The sequence below is a fragment of the Schistocerca cancellata genome, chromosome 8, assembly GCF_023864275.1.
Source record: "Schistocerca cancellata isolate TAMUIC-IGC-003103 chromosome 8, iqSchCanc2.1, whole genome shotgun sequence".
Classification (NCBI taxonomy): Eukaryota; Metazoa; Arthropoda; class Insecta; order Orthoptera; family Acrididae; genus Schistocerca; species Schistocerca cancellata.
The window spans coordinates 475547016-475563571 of NC_064633.1; the positions used below are offsets into that span (position 1 = coordinate 475547016).

Sequence of the window (16556 nt, forward strand, 5' to 3'; positions counted from 1 at the left end):
TGGCTCCGGCCTGTGTGGCCGAGCGGTTCTAGGCGCTTCAGTCTGGAACCGCGCGACCGCTACGGTCGCAGGTTCGAATCCTGCCTCGGGCATGGATGTGTGTGATGTCCTTAGGTTAGTTAGGTTTAAGTAGTTCTAAGTTCTAGGGGACTGATGACCTCAGCAGTTAAGTCCCATGGTGCTCAGAGCCAATTGAACCATTTGTAATGCCCCTAATGGGTCTGTTACTCAGCTGACGTCCAGTGACTAGTCCCCGTCCGAAATCACTAAGCGCCCCTGACAGATCGAATCTCCTATTACTGTTTCTCTGCTGCCAACATACGAGGTCTAGTAACATTAATTTGACCACCACCTAAGTTCGACGTCAGCGTGCCGTCACCACTCTTAAGGGGCTAGGGACCATTTATATACCCGACAGAAGGATTTGTCTTACTATAATTATCCTGCGGTACAAGGTCAGAAAATATTACGCACTTTCTTCAGCTTAGGCAACTGGAGCAAATTGGTTGGTTCTATTTGTACTAGGTGCGGTCTACGGTGCGCCTTAAGTGACCTATAGGAGCGGTTCCTGAGAAAACCCAGAAGACATGACTCTTGGACACCAAAATCGAGCCTGGATTCCAAGACGGCTATGCATAGCAAATAGCTGTAATTTTTACGATATATTCCTAAGATTCTGATATCGACAAATCATGGAAATACTCTCGATATCCGTTTCCTATATACAGAGGTTCAAAGCTACCTTTCTTGTACACGTAAGATACGCTCGTACTATCATGTGTGAGGCAAAAATGTAGTTTGTGAAGTGACGTATCGGGCATGGATGTGTGTGATGTCCTTAGGTTAGTAGTTCTAAGTTCTAGGGGACTAATGACCTCAGATGTTAAGTCCCATAGTGCTCAGAGCCATTTCTTCGGCAGTGGATAAAGCCCGCCACCACACTGCCAATTGGTCGACTGTTGCCCTTAAGCGGATTGGCTGGGAAACCCTTCGACATACTCCGTACAGCCTGGATCTTATACCCTGTGATTTTCACTTCTTTAACTACCAGGAGAATTACATGCGTGGCCGACGGTTCCAGTCTGATGAGGAAATGCAAGATTGGTTGCGGTTGCGGAACCGTCAGCGGCCGACGCGTTCTACGACGCGGGAACTGAACTTTTCATCACCCAATGGGGTGAATGTCTTTACATATGTGGTGATTACTTTCGAGTAGTGTGTCAGTGGCGGGTGTCAGGTTTTCATTTGACTGCCATTCATAGTTTACAATAGCTATACAGACAAGAAAAGGCTGTTACAGGATAGACGATCGCAGAGACATGGGTCAAAAAAATGGTTCATATGGGTCTGAGCACTGTGGGACTTAACTTCTGAGGTCATCGGTCCCGTAGAACTTGTTGTTGTTGTTGTGGTCTTCAGTCCTGAGACTGGTTTGATGCAGCTCTCCATGCTACTCTATCCTGTGCAAGCTTCTTCATCTCCCAGTACCTACTGCAACCTACATCCTTCTGAATTTGCTTAGTGTATTCATCTCTGGGTCTCCCCCTACGATTTTTACCCTCCACGCTGCCCTCCAATACTAAATTGGTGATCCCTTGATGCCTCAGAACATGTCTTACCAACCGATCCCTTCTTCTGGTCAAGTTGTGCCACAAACTTCTCTTCTCCCCAATCCTATTCAATACTTCCTCATTAGTTATGTGATCTACCCATCTAATCTTCAGCATTCTTCTGTAGCACCACATTTCGAAAGCTTCTATTCTCTTCTTGTCCAACTATTTACCGTCCATGTTTCACTTCCATACATGGCTACACTCCATATAAATACTTTCAGAAATGACTTCCTGACACTTAAATCTATACTCGATGTTAACAAATTTCTCTTCTTCAGAAACGCTTTCCTTGCCATTGCCAGTCTACATTTTATATCCTCTTTACTTCGACCATCATCAGTTACTTTGCTCCCCAAATAGCAAAACTCCTTTACTACTTTAAGTGTCTCATTTCCTAATCTAATACCCTCAACATCACCCGACTTAATTCGACTACATTCCATTATTCTCGTTTTGTTTTTGTTGATGTTCATCTTATATCCTCCCTTCAAGACACCATCCATTCCGTTCAACTGCTCTTCCAAGTCCTTTGCTGTCTCTGACAGAATTACAATGTCATCGGCGAACCTCAAAGTTTTTATTTCTTCTCCATGGATTTTAATACCTACCCCGAATTTTTCTTTTGTTTCCTTTACTGCTTGCTCAATATACAGATTGAATAACATCGGGGAGAGGCTACATCCCTGTCTCACTCCCTTCCCAACCACTGCTTCCCTTTCGACTCTTGTAACTGCCATCTGGTTTCTGTACAAATTGTAAATAGCCTTTCGCTCCCTGTATTTTACCCCTGCCATCTTTAGAATTTGAAAGAGAGTATTCCAGTCAACATTGTCCAAAGCTTTCTCTAAGTCTACAAATGCTAGAAACGTATGTTTGCCTTTCCTTAATCTTTCTTCTAAGATAAGTCGTAAGGTCAGTATTGCCTCACGTGTTCCAGTATTTCTACGGAATCCAAACTGATCTTCCCCGAGGTCTGCTTCTACTAGTTTTTCCATTCGCCTGTAAAGAATTCGTGTTAGTATTTTGCAGCTGTGGCTTTAGAACTACTTAAACCTAACTAACCTAAGGACATCACACACACCCATGCCCGAGGCAGGATTCGAACCTGCGACCGTAGTGGTCGCGCGGTGCCATACTGTAGCGCCTAGAACCGCTCGGCCAGAGACATGGGTCAAATCAGTGTTTGAATTGAAGACCGCAACAACAAAAACTCGTCAAAGGAAGGCAACGGCAAGTTGCTTCTATTAGAGCAGTAACGGTGGATTGTTCAAACGCTCAATGCAGTAAATGGAACTGATGTTGATGACGAGTGATTGAAGATCACAGAAATTGCCATCCAGAGTTAAATACCGCCTACGACTGCTGTCGCAGAACTGGGTTTATCTTTGACAGCGCTGTGATCCCTGTGGGCTTATGCGGTCTGTAGGGGCGGCGGGCCGCGTGGCGTCTCTGCTGCGACAGCGCGGCGTGGGTGGGATGAATGAAAGGCGTGCGCCGAATGCGAGAGCGCCCGCGCGCCTCGCGTTGCATGACGTCACACGCCGCAATCGATCTGCACGCCCGCACTGCGTAGCGACCAGCTGTTGCTGATCCTTTCAGGAGGTGGCAGCTGGAAGACAGCTTAAGGCTGCGTTCACAGCGGCACCGACAACAGTCGCCAAACGCTGTCGCCAGAGGTCGCCCGATAATCGGCCGACAGCTTGGCCACAGTGCGTCCGATCCTCTTCGTCAATTTTTGGCGAGATCTAGGGGGTTAAGTTAGTTTAGAATCTATTCCACCGTGTTTTTAAAAAATAACATCGGGGTTTTTAGGCTTTGTGGTTCTTATGACATTCAGTAGAACGTCAAATGAAAGAGAACATGCAACGGTTTTTCTTAGAAGTGTTCCGTGTGACCTTCATTCGTCACACATATCGACTCGATTGGCGAGTTCTTCCCAAACCTTGCGGAAGCAAAGGGAACTTCACAGCAAACATAAACATATCCAAAGCCTTACAGACAACAAAAATTACGCGAAGCGAAATGTAGTGCGAGGAGAGCTAGGCGAGAGGCGTTCAATGAATTCGAAAGTAAAGTTCTATGTACTGACTTGACAGAAAATCCTAAGAAATTTTGGTCTTATGTCAAAGCGGTAGGTGGATCAAAACAAAATGTCCAGACACTCTGTGACCAAAATGGTACTGAAACAGAGGATGACAGACTAAAGGCCGAAATACTAAATGTCTTTTTCCAAAGCGTGCGCCGAATGCGCTGTAGTTTCTTCTCTAGATAACAAAATGGTAGATATCGAAATAGATGACAGAGGGATAGAAAAACAATTAAAATCGCTCAAAAGAGGAAAGGCCGCTGGACCTGATGCGATACCAGTTCGATTTTACACAGAGTACGCGAAGGAACTTGCCCCCCTTCTTGCAGCGGCGTACCGTAGGTCTCTAGACGAGCGTAACGTTCCAAAGGATTGGAAAAGGGCACAGGTCATCCCCGTTTTCAAGAAGAGACGTCGAACAGATGTGCAGAACTATAGACCTATATCTCTAACGTCGATCAGTTGTAGAATTTTGGAACACGCATTATTTTCGAGTATAATGACTTTCCTGGAGACTAGAAATCTACTGTGTAGGAATCAGCATGGGTTTCGAAAAAGACGGTCGTGTGAAACCCAGCTCGTGCTATTCGTCCACGAGACTCAGAGGGTCATAGACACGGGTTCCCAGGTAGATGCCGTGTTTCTTGGCTTCCGCAAGGCATTCGATACAGTTCCCCACAGTCGTTTAATGAACACAGTAAGAGAATATGGACTATCAGACCAATTGTGTGATTGGATTGAGGAGTTCCTAGATAACAGGACGTAGCATGTCATTCTCAATGGAGAGAAGTATTCCGAAGTAAGGGTGATTTCAGGGGTGCCGTGGGGGAGTGTCGTAAGACCCTTGCTATTCACAATATACATAAATGACCTTGTGGATAACATCGGAAGTTCACTGAGGCTTTTTGCGGATGATGCTGTAGTATATCGAGAGGTTGTAACAATGGAAAATTGTACTGAAACGCAGGAGGATCTGCAACGAATTCACGCATATATAAGATGAATGGAGAAACGTTCTGTTACATACTCAAGCCGATTCTTGAAAAGCGATTACAAACATTCTGTTTAGCTATATCTATTTGAATTTGCGCAACATACGTCAGTTAACTTTCAATGACCGTTCTTCAGCACAAGAGAGAAAGAAATGCATAAATTTTGGAATAAATTACTCTGAACACCTAAAGCAATTGAATCTCAGTGTAGACAAGTGTAATGCGCTGCGAATACATAGAAAGAAAGATCCTACAATATAGCAGGTCAGCAACTGGAAGCAGTTAATTCCATAAATTATCTGGGAGTAGGCATTAGGAGTGATTTAAAATGGAATGATCATATAAAGTTGATCGTCGGTAAAGCAGATGCCAGACTGACATTCATTGGAAGAATCCTAAGGAAATGCAATCCGAAAACAAAGGAAGTAGGTTACAGTACACTTGTTCGCCCACTGCTTGAATATTGCTTACCAGTGTGGGATCCGTATCAGATAAGGTTGATAGAAGAGATAGAGAAGATCGAACGGAGAGCAGCGCGCTTCGTTACAGGATCATTTAGTAATCGCGAAAGCGTTACGGAGATGCTAGATATAACTCCAGTGGAAGACCCTGCAGGAGAGACGCTCAGTAGCTCGGTACGGGCTTTTGTTGAAGTTTCGAGAACATACCTTCACCGAGGAGTCAAGCAGTATATTGCTCCCTCCTACGTATATCTCGCGAAGAGACCATGAGGATAAAATCAGAGAGATTAGAGCCCACACAGAGGCATATCGACAATCTTTCTTTCCACGAGCAATACGAGACTGGAATAGAAGGGAGAACCGATAGAGGTACTCAAAGTACCCACCGCCACACACCGTGAGGTGGCTTGCGGAGTATGGATGTAGATGTACTGTATCTACAGTAATTGTTGCGACAACTGCTTCAGTCCTGTTTCTTAAGTCGGGTAGATCGGCTGGTAGCGGTAGCGCATGCACGTGATACTTTATGAACCCCCAAAGGAAAAGATCGCATGGCGTCAGATCGGGCGATTGTGGAGACCATGCGAAAGAAGCTCTGTCATCCGGCCCCCTGCGACCAATCCAGGGGCCGGGTACAACGTCGTTTAACCAATCGCGTACCGAGTTATGCCAGTGGGGCGGAGCACCATCTTCCTGCCAAAGAAAGTTCTGTGGTTCAGCTTCTTGCAGTTGAGGTTCTAGTGCCTCAAGATGAGAAACACTGTTTACGGTTGTTCCACCGAAAAAGAAACTTTCTGCCGGAACAGGACACAAAAAACCTTCGATTTAGGGGAGTATCTATCCAATAGTAACATTTCGAACAGATTTGCTGACCTCCACAAGCGCACGTTGTGTGTGTTCACATATCCAAGTAGATAAAATGTCGATTCTTTACTAAGACGACACGATCCAGAAAATCTTCGTGGCCTTGCAGCAAGATTTCGTTTACAAAACTGGCACGTAAACCATAGTCGGTAGGCTTTAGGGCTTGTAACAGCTGGAAAAGATAGGATATACAAACAGAAGTTTCAGTTGCTCTTCCATTTGATGAATTATTTATAATTGTAAGTTGAACATAATGAACGGTACAAAGCCTTAAAAGCACCATATACATCTTGAAACGCCGGCCGGGGTGGCCGAGCGGTTCTAGGCGCTACAGTCTGGAACCGTGCGACCTCTACGGTCGCAGGTTCGAATCCTGCCTCGGGCATGGATGTGTGTGATGTCCTTAGGTTCGTTAGGTTTAAGTAGTTCTAAGTTCTAGGGGACTCATGACCACAGAAGTTAAGTCCCATAGTGCTCAGAGCCATTTTTTTACATCTTGAAACATCCTTTATGTATGTGTGGGTTAGATTTTAAGCTAGGGTGGAATGGATACCAAGCCGACCTTTGTGGCCGAGCGGTTATAGGCGTTTTAGACCGGAACCGCGCTGCTGCTGCGGTCGTGGGTTCGAATCCTGCCTCGGGCAAGGATGTGTGTGATGTCCTTAGGTTAGTTAGGTTTAAGTAGTTCTAAGTCTAGCGGACTGATGACCTCAGATGTTAAGTTAGGTTAGGTTAGGTTAGTGTTGTTTAACGTCTCGTCGACAACGAGGTCATTAGAGACGGAGCGATAGCTCGGGTTAGGGAAGGATGGGGAAGGAAATCGGCCGTGCCCTTTGAAAAGAACCATCCCGGCATTTGCCTGAAACGATTTAGGGAAATCACGGAAAACCTAAATCAGGATGGCTGGAGACGGGATTGAACCGTCCTCCTCCCGAATGCGAGTCCAGTGTATCAGATGTTAAGTCCTAAGTGTTTAGAGCCATTTGAATCATTTGAATTTGAATGGATACCGCGACGCTTCTGTGTAGACGAGTGCTGCACTGCGGTTTTTGCAATTAAAAAGACGCCGAATTCACGTGAACGAGGTCTGTCTGTCTCGAAAAGAACGTAGCGAGTGCTGTACACTCTTTCCTCAGTTATCGGAACTAGACAAGTGTTACAAATATATAAGATGAATGGAGAAACGTTCTGTTACATACTCAAGCCGATTCTTGAAAAGCGATTACGAGCATTCTGTTTAGCTGTATGTATTTGAATTTGTGCAGAATACGTCAGTTAACCTTCAATGACCGTTCTTCAGCACAAGAGAGAAAGAAATGCATAAATTTTTTAATAAACTACTCTGAACACCTAAAGCACTGAAAATGGAACCACATACAGATTTCAAACCACTTATAACATAATAACCACCCTACAGGCACAAAAACGCCGGTAAGCATTAATAATAATTTGTAGACAGTTAACACCCATCTGTCAGAACCCAAAAAAGATCCGTTACAGTACCTAAAGCGTAAGATACGCCACGCTTCTCACTTAAAATGAGATTACAATTTGCTCCTAAAATATCCAATAAAGATTTTGCGTACTTATTTTTTTCCAATAAAAGTGCGATTTCAGTTCACAGATTCCGAAGTATATCGCGTTTATGATATTTTCTATTGTCAGGATGCCAGAACCTGATTCTTTCTTAGAGTACACTTTTCAGCTTCTCACAGTCCATATCTATGTGTGAGAATGTCGGTTGATGTCACCGAAGAAAAAAATTGATCTCAGTTTCATCGATTGGTGTCCGAAGTTAGTACATTTGTGTGATGAGCTCGCTTACTGTGTGACCGCGCGTAGTGGAGTATTGATAAGATCCGCCGCCTTCGACCAATGTCGGTCGTCGGCGGAATCCACCGATATCGGTACTATTGTGTCCGCAGACTAAGCGGTGAGAGTGTGTACTATCTATGCATCCAGATGTCATCACCTTCTCCTTGCGTTGCTACACTGAGGCAGGACATAATGATCATTTGCTTCATAACGAGTTCGTCCACCATTCTAACGCAACGCATAGGCGATTCTGAGTTCTTGGTAGGTTCCCGAGGTACGTGGCACTCAGTGTCTATATACAGATCTCGCAAGTCCTGTAAATTACTGGCCTCTGGTTTGCAGGGTCGAAGCTGACGCCTGATAGCGTTCGCCGGATGTGTTCATCGGGATCAGATGCGGCCAATTTGACGGCCAAGACATCAACGTGTGTTAACTATCAACCTCTGTAACACGATTCTGAGCTTGTTACATGGGCACTTATCCTTCTGGAATACGACATCGAGGACGATATCAAGTATAAGTGAATGTAGGTTGTCCCCAATAATGTTCACATAATAAAATATTTTCGGATACCGAGCAGTGACGAGTGGTTAACTGCCCACGAGCTTTCGGCAGTGTGAATTCCGCTGTCGAGAATGTTTTCTTAATGAATATCGTTGCGAGAGCATGTATTCGTAAGGTTCACATAGTCCACAACTGTCATGGCGCCTTTTATTAGTGCCACAGGTCTCATGTAAGTCTTCGCTAGTCGTCGTGGATCAGTTCGAAGCAGGACTCATCACTGAAGAAAGTTCTACTCCAGTCAACGCGATTTCAGGCAAAAGACGTGTGTGGAGACGTCCTGGACAGCGGAGGGACACCAACCTGACTGTTGCTCCCCATATGGCTTGACATCCAGGAGTGACGGTCTGGGCTGTCATACACTCATGTTCTTAAATTAAGGATAATGCTGATACATGGTGAAACAATGCTCTGGTGGGCGGTTTGCGGGTTTAAATCACCTCGGGATATGACCATGCAGTGCATTTGACCTGCGGTCGTTGCATGGTGGCGCTGGCAGCAGTCCACACACACAGAGGTGTGTTAGTGCATGTCAGAGTACGTTGCAGCGAGTAAGTGGGCAGACATTTTCAGACGTGCTTATGGTGACTGTGTGTTGAAAATGGCTCCGAGAATACATATTCATGACGTTATGAGGAGTAGCATACTAGGGCTACTGGAGGCTGGTCAAACAGAGCAGGTCGTAGCACGAGCCCTCCGTGTGCCACAAAGTGTGATCTCACGATATGGCAACGAATCCAGCAGGCAGGAAACGTGTCCAGGCGCTATAGTACGGGACGTCCACAGTGAACAACACCACAAGAAGACCGATATGTCACCATCAGTGCCCGCAGACAACCACGGAGTACTGCAGGTAGCCTTTTCGGGACCTTACCGCAGCCACTGGAACAGTTTCCTCCAGACACACAGTCTACAGACGACAAAATAGACATGGTTTATTCGCCCAGAGACCTGCAAGGTGCATTCCACTCACCCCTCGTCACAGGAGCGCCCGTAAAGCCTGGTGTCAAGATCACAGTACATGGTCACTGGAACAGTGGTCCCAGGTTATGTTCAAGTACAGTCTGAACAGTGATTCTCGCCGGGTTTTTATCTGGCGTGAACCAGGAAACAGATACAAACCCGTTAATGTCCTTGAAAGAGACCCGTATGGAGGTCGTGGTTTGTTGGTGTGGGGATGGATTATGATTGGTGCATGTACACCCCTGCGTGTCTCCGAGAGAGGAACTGTAACAGGTCAGGTGTATCGGGACGTCATTTTGCACCAGTACGTCCGCCTTTTCTGGGATGCAGTGGGTCCCATCTTCCTCCTGATGGATGATAACGCACGGCCCCACAGAGCTCCCATCATGGAGGAGTACCTTGAAACAGAAGGTACCAAGCGAATGGAGTGGCCTGCCTGTTCTCCAGACCTAAACCTCATCGAGCACGTTCGGTCGGCGTATCGCTGCACGTCTTCAAACCCCTACGACACTTCAGGAGCTCCGACAGGCAGTGGTGCAAGAATGGGAGGCTATACCTTAGCAGCTGCTTGACCTTCTGGTCCAGAGTACGCCAACGGAATGTGCGGCCTGTGTACGTGTGCATGGTGATCATATTCTTAACTGTTGTCGGGCTACATGTGCAGGAAACAGTGGCGTTTTATAGCACATGTGTTTCGGGGCAGTTTTCTCAATTTATCACCAATATCGTGGACTTACAGATCTGTGCAGTGTGTGTTCCTTATGTGCCTATGCTATTAGCGCTAGTTTTGTGTAGTGCCACGTTGCGTGGCACCACATTCTGCAATTTTCCTTAATTTATGAGCATGAGTGTATATTGTAATATTTTTTTGGTTGTCATCCACGGCACCCTTACAGCACAGTGGTACGCTGACGATATTCTGCGCTCCGTTTTGATGCCCATTACCGGAAAGTCATCCTGGGCTTACATTTCAGTAGGATAATACCCGCCCGCACAGGGCGAGAGTTTTTTCTGCTGTCGTCGAGCTTGTCAATTCCACATCTCCCCGAGAATGTTGGGAGCTTGGTGGGAAAAGCTCTCTCATTTCGGGGTTTTGACGATATAACTCGCCAGTTGGACAGAATTTGGCACGATATCCCTCAGGAGGACTTCCAACAGCTCTATCAATCAATGCCAAACCGAGTAAATGCTTGTTTCAGGGGCAGATATGGACCAACGCGTTACTGACTTGCTCAGATATTGAAGCTCTTTCTCTTGAATAAATCATCCAATGTTTGTGAAACTGCGATCATTTGTCTGTGCATGTAAAAAATTCTTTGGCTATGGTGAAAAATGAAAGCCTAGGTCGAAAGTAGTCTGCAGGAAACTTCCTTCAGCACAATTTACGCAGAAACACTTATGCTTAGCAGGAAACTAAAGTAAATAACGAAATGATAATTTAATAAAAACCCTAAGCTATCGACAGGCGTTGATATACATCAACGGGAACAGTTGAAAATGTGTGCCCCGACCAGGACTCGAACCCGGGATGTCCTGTTTGCATAGCAGACGCTCTGTTTTTTTTATTATTTTCTTCTTTTTTCATTTTGTTCGACATAGTTCGTTGCATTTGGTCTGGGCGGACATCACAAGACATCCGTTCAAGCTGATCGTTGATTCATTGACTCAATTTTTTTTTTATTACAGAGAGCACGCAGCCCTCCGACCGAAGACGGTGAGCTACCGTGCCGGCGAATCCATCTGAGCCACTGAGGGCACAGAGGATAGTGCGACTGCAGGGATTTATCCCTTGCATGCTCCCCGTGAGACCCACATTCCCAATTTAATGCCCACACACTATATTCGCAGTGCCGCTCATTACTCGCGGCAGACAATCTTACAGAGTCCCGTAAGAGTTCGGGCAATGCGTGTGGATCCAGCACAGAAGAAGGTCAATGGCCGGTTAGCCTTAACTATACAGGGTGAGTCACCTAACGTTACCGCTGGATATATTTCGTAAACCACATCAAATACTGACGAATCGATTCCACAGACCGAACGTGAGAAGAGGGGTTAGTGTAATTGGTTAATACAAACCATAAAAAAAATGCACGGAAGTATGTTTTTTAACACAAACCTACGTTTTTTTAAATGGAACCCCGTTAGTTTTGTTAGCACATCTGAACATATAAACAAATACGTAATCAGTGCCGTTTGTTGCATTGTAAAATGTTAATTACATCCGGAGATATTGTAACCTAAAGGTGAGGCTTGAGTACCACTCCTCCGCTGTTCGATCGTGTGTATCGGAGAGCACCGAATTACGTAGGGATCCAAAGGGAACGGTGATGGACCTTAGGTACAGAAGAGACTGGAACAGCACATTACGTCCACATGCTAACACCTTTTTATTGGTCTTTTTCACTGACGCACATGTACATTACCATGAGGGGTGAGGTACACGTACACGCGTGGTTTCCGTTTTCAATTACGGAGTGGAATAGAGTGTGTCCCGACATGTCAGGCCAATAGATGCTCAATGTGGTGGCCATCATTTGCTGCATACAATTGCAATGTCTGGCGTAATGAATGTCGTACACGCCGCAGTACATCTGGTGTAATGTCGCCGCAGGCTGCCACAATACTGTGTTTCATATCCTCTGGGGTTGTAGGCACATCACGGTACACATTCTCCTTTAACGTACCCCACAGAAAGAAGTCCAGAGGTGTAAGATCAGGAGAACGGGCTGGCCAATTTATGCGTCCTCCACGTCCTATGAAACGCCCGTCGAACGTGTATCTCACCCCTCATGGTAATGTACATGTGCGTCAGTGAAAAAGACCAATAAAAAGGTGTTAGCATGTGGACGTAATGTGCTGTTCCAGTCTCTTCTGTACCTAAGGTCCATCACCGTTCCCTTTGGATCCCTACATATTTCGGTGTTCTCCGATACACACGATCGAACAGCGGAGGAGTGGTACTCAAGCGTCAACTTTAGGTTACAATATCTCCGGATGTAATTAACATTTTACAATGCAACAAACGGCACTGATTACGTACTTGTTTATATGTTCAGATGTGCTAACAAAACTAACGGGGTTCCATTTAAAACAAGTAGGCTTGTGTTAAAAAACATACTTCCGTGCATTATGGTTTGTATTAACCAATTACATTAGCCCCTCTCCTCACGTTCGTTCTGTGGAATCGATTCGTCAGTATTTGATGTGGTTTACGAAATATATCCAGCGGTAATGTTAGGTGACTCACCCTGTATATGAAGATGGTATCTGTTCTTTCGGACATGTGTAGTTCCGAAAGAACAGATACCATCTTCATATAAAGTAAATAACGTCCAACTACTTTAATTGTTTTTGCTCTCTGAATTCTATGGAACACAGTAAAGGCTAATAAAGTGCTTGACGGTCCTAATTACGCCTAATAATAAAACCTGGTTTCCTTAATCGTCCATTATGCTGCATGTAATTCGTCGGCCGGTTCTGATCAGCGCCGGCTGAGAGAAAGGGTAATTATGAAGACGCAGGTGAGACTGGTTGAGGCGTGATAAATGTGGATACGGCAGAGGCAGTCGGTTGAAAGACTGGTGTGACCAGAAAGGTGGCTGGGTGGCTGTCATGTGGGCAGCGAGAGTGAAAGCAAGGCTGCTCGTCCGGTGGGGGACGTACTCGCGGGCTCGGCTAGCGCTTAGTTCCAGGTGGCTGGCGGCTTCTACTTTCTCCCTACGTGTAGGTGCGTTAACCCTCCCTCTTGAATTCATTATAAGCAGAACATATCACTTTTACGACGAGGCAGTAAAAGTAGCGAATTGTTTGATATACAGTATAGGTGGGCGAGATACGTAACTGAGTTCGTGAACTTGTTTGTTGTAATATAGGCGTACTTAGGTTTAAAGCGTTTACAGTCCGATCCTAATGACTTCCACGCGGCTGCATAAGGCCGTGGCTATGACAGTGTGTACCATTTTTATCGTTTATTCTTTCTCGTTCCTTTAAACAAGCCCACCGCTGTGGCCGAGCGGTTCTAGGCGCTTCAGCCCGGAACCGCGCTGCTGTCACGTTCACAGTTTCGAATCCTGCCTCGGGCATGGATGTGTGTGATGTCCTTAGGTTAGTTAGTTTTAAGTAGTTCTAAGTTCTAGGGGACTGATGACATCAGACGATAAGTCCCATAGTGCTTAGAGCCATTTGACCCTTTAAACGAACACCGGGTGACTCAAAAAGAAAGAACAGATTTCAGTTATTTATTATAAACAAACTATAAGAGATAGGAACATATCCCGCATGTCAATTGGTAGAGGGAAGTTCACAGTGTTGACGCGTGTGCGTTTTCGTATATTTGTTTTGAAGTGACGTCTGCCTTCTTCGGCATTCGGCATGTAAAGACTTTTAGTAACGTCTCATTTGTATTAATAAATCTTTAACGATGCAAAGAATTTGCTCCTGTACTTCATGAAGTAATAATAATGACCGTGAGGTAATGCCAGCGGAGTAAGGTACATGCTTGTGCAGGTGTTGACCTCTTACGCGCGCTGGCAGGGAATTTTCGCTTATAGTGGCTCATAATTCGGCGTTTAAGCGCGAGTGCTTTCGCGTGTTGGTGTTGGCTCTAATGGGAAGGAGGAAAAGATCCCCATTCTACCGTCCCCCTCCCCCTCCCGCCTCCCCCTCCCCCTACCACACTCCTCACTTAGCGTGCGCGAGTTTGCATGTCTGCGTGTGCTAGTGCGTGCGGAAGTGTGTGTGTGTGTGTGTGTGTGTGTGTGTGTGTGTGTGTGTGTGTGCGCGCGCGATGCTTTTATCGTGCCGCGCCGCTATGCGCAGTATTCGCATTCTCCTCACACGTGCTCAGGTGTAAACAAGGCCTGCGCACAGAGTTAATGGCCTGCTGACACACGTAGTAATACGTGCCACGTGTCCGCGCGACCCGCGGCGTGCCAGGCACCCATGACGAATTACGGCCGTCGTGTCTCCAGTACAGCATAGCACACGGTGAGCCAGTAACCCAGCGACAGATTACGACAGCGTTACTAGGTGCTCACCAGGTGCTTTGGTTCACTGTGAAACTAGAGAGTTTGGACAGTAGAGTAAACGGTAAAAATGCTGGAGGGCTTGAGACGATAAGTGATGAAGTGTAAGAGTGTATGTTTCTCAGTTCTGTCGTATGTCATTACGTAGATAAAATTATATGAATTTTCGATAAAAAATCTGAAACGATACTGAGAATTGAAGTGAAAACTATACGAGCTTCCAAAGGTGTTGGGGGAATGGGGAGCGGCAATTGTATCAATTGGAGGTAAGGAACCATGGTGCCGTAATCAGTGTGTCGAAAATTGTACACATACATGAGATAATGTCAAATCTTTCATCCTGAAATAAATGGTTGAGATTTCGTCGAAAGTCGATTTAAGAAGTATCCTTAATTTATTGGTGGTGACTAGTTTCGGATATTGTGTCCATTTTCAAACAATATGTCTTCGTAAGTAATTAAAATACGATCATTTACTGTATTTTAATTAGTTATGAAGAAGGATAGTCTGAAAATTGACATAATGTCCGAAACTACTCATCACCAATACATAAATGAACGTTGTTAATGCAACTGTCGAAGGAAAAGTTTTTGTTGTATTTCAGCTGCAGCATGATGGACGCCCGTAAAATCGTTCATCTATTGACGAAGACAAAAATAATCTCAGTGCACTGATGCTCATAAAAACTGCAACATCTCGAAGGTGGCATGCAACACACTCCAAATAGACGTGAATTATACTAAGTACTTGACAAGAAAATCTCTCTCTCTCTCTCTCTCTCTCTCTCTCTCTCTCTCTCTCTCTCTATCACACACACACACACACACACACACACACACACACACACATACACACACACACTGCAATTTCAGAATTGGAATGTATCTTCCAAATATTCCTTTCCTCACTCCCAGTTCGCTGGAATTTTAGCAGAAAAGAACCGAGAGTTTAATAACGCGCTGCCCGATTACTTAGCTAAAGCATGAAACATGCATGTTCACAGCACCTGACGAAGGCGGCAACGTCAGTAGCCGAAATGTTGACTGCAAAAATGGATTCGTCAAGTCCCCTGAAAACACGCCATCGGTCAGTAATGAAATGTGTGACGTCACTCACCCTGGCGGCTGGCCTGGTCGGCGTCGGGCGGCGGCTCCTGCGGCGACGATTCTCGCACGCACGCCATCAGGTTCAGCGAGTGGCCCGTCGCTGCAGACATGGCCCCTCTGTCTTCTGCTCTGTGCCGCGGTCACTGATACACCTGTGGGCAAGACAGTTGTCCTGTCATTTCTTTAGTTACTAGTCTATTTCCCGAGGCTTCGCCTACGTGGGCCTATAGAATGCATCTCCTCCTCCTCCACTCTGTGTCCACCTCTACCTCCCTCTCTCTGTCCACCTCATCTTCCCACCTATATATGTTTGTCTCTTCCCACCCTCTCTGTCTCTCTATTTCCTCCTCCCCCTCTCTTTGTCCATTTCCTCCTTCCCCTCACTCTGTCCATCCCTCTTTCTGTCTATCTCAACATATCCCCAGCCATGCTCAACAGCAAGTGTAGCCCCTGCAATACAGTTCAATACCAGGCTGATACTACTCCCACAACATGTGTGTCATGCACAGCAGACTACACATAAGGGGCACGAAAAATTATTTATTTGCCCCTGATGTACAGGCTGCCCTGCAAAGCAGGTTGATTTGGCAGGCCAATATTATTTCCGTGAAAAACACGTATTTGCTCCTATCTCCAAGCCTATTGGAGCCATGAAATATATAAAGACTACAGTGCTAATGTTCACAAGGCCTATTACTTCTGTGCCAGATTTGATTGAAATCGATCCAGGGGTCTGAGAGGATCTCTCAGACATACACATGTACACACATACACTCTAACTTATATATATAACTGGTTTATTGCTCGCTGCATTACTGAGACAGTAATGATTTATGAAGTAATGTGCACTCACTGCAGCAAATGCTCAAATGGCCAAATGGACAGCAATGTTAAAACCCATTTTAAAGAACATATTTGCTGTTCCAGACTAAACAGAGCTATCAATCAATTGCAGCAAAACATGCAGACGAAACAGGACACAGTGCCACAATAAATGACAATCTTAAAGTACTGCATATTTAGGATTACATCACAGTCAGGCAGAGATTCCAAAATCAAATGGCTTGGTTC

General features: G+C 45.5%; 1 protein-coding gene across 1 annotated transcript in view; it reads right to left on the bottom strand.

The window, feature by feature from the left end:
* The window catches only part of LOC126095640 (uncharacterized), a 793146-nt gene that overhangs the window by 152057 nt on the left and 624533 nt on the right, over positions 1 to 16556 (bottom strand). Inside the window, exon 5 of the mRNA XM_049910402.1 lies at positions 15496 to 15637. Coding sequence (XP_049766359.1) covers positions 15496 to 15595 — 100 coding nt within the window. The 5' untranslated portion in view covers positions 15596 to 15637. The remainder of the gene's footprint in view (positions 1 to 15495; positions 15638 to 16556) is intronic.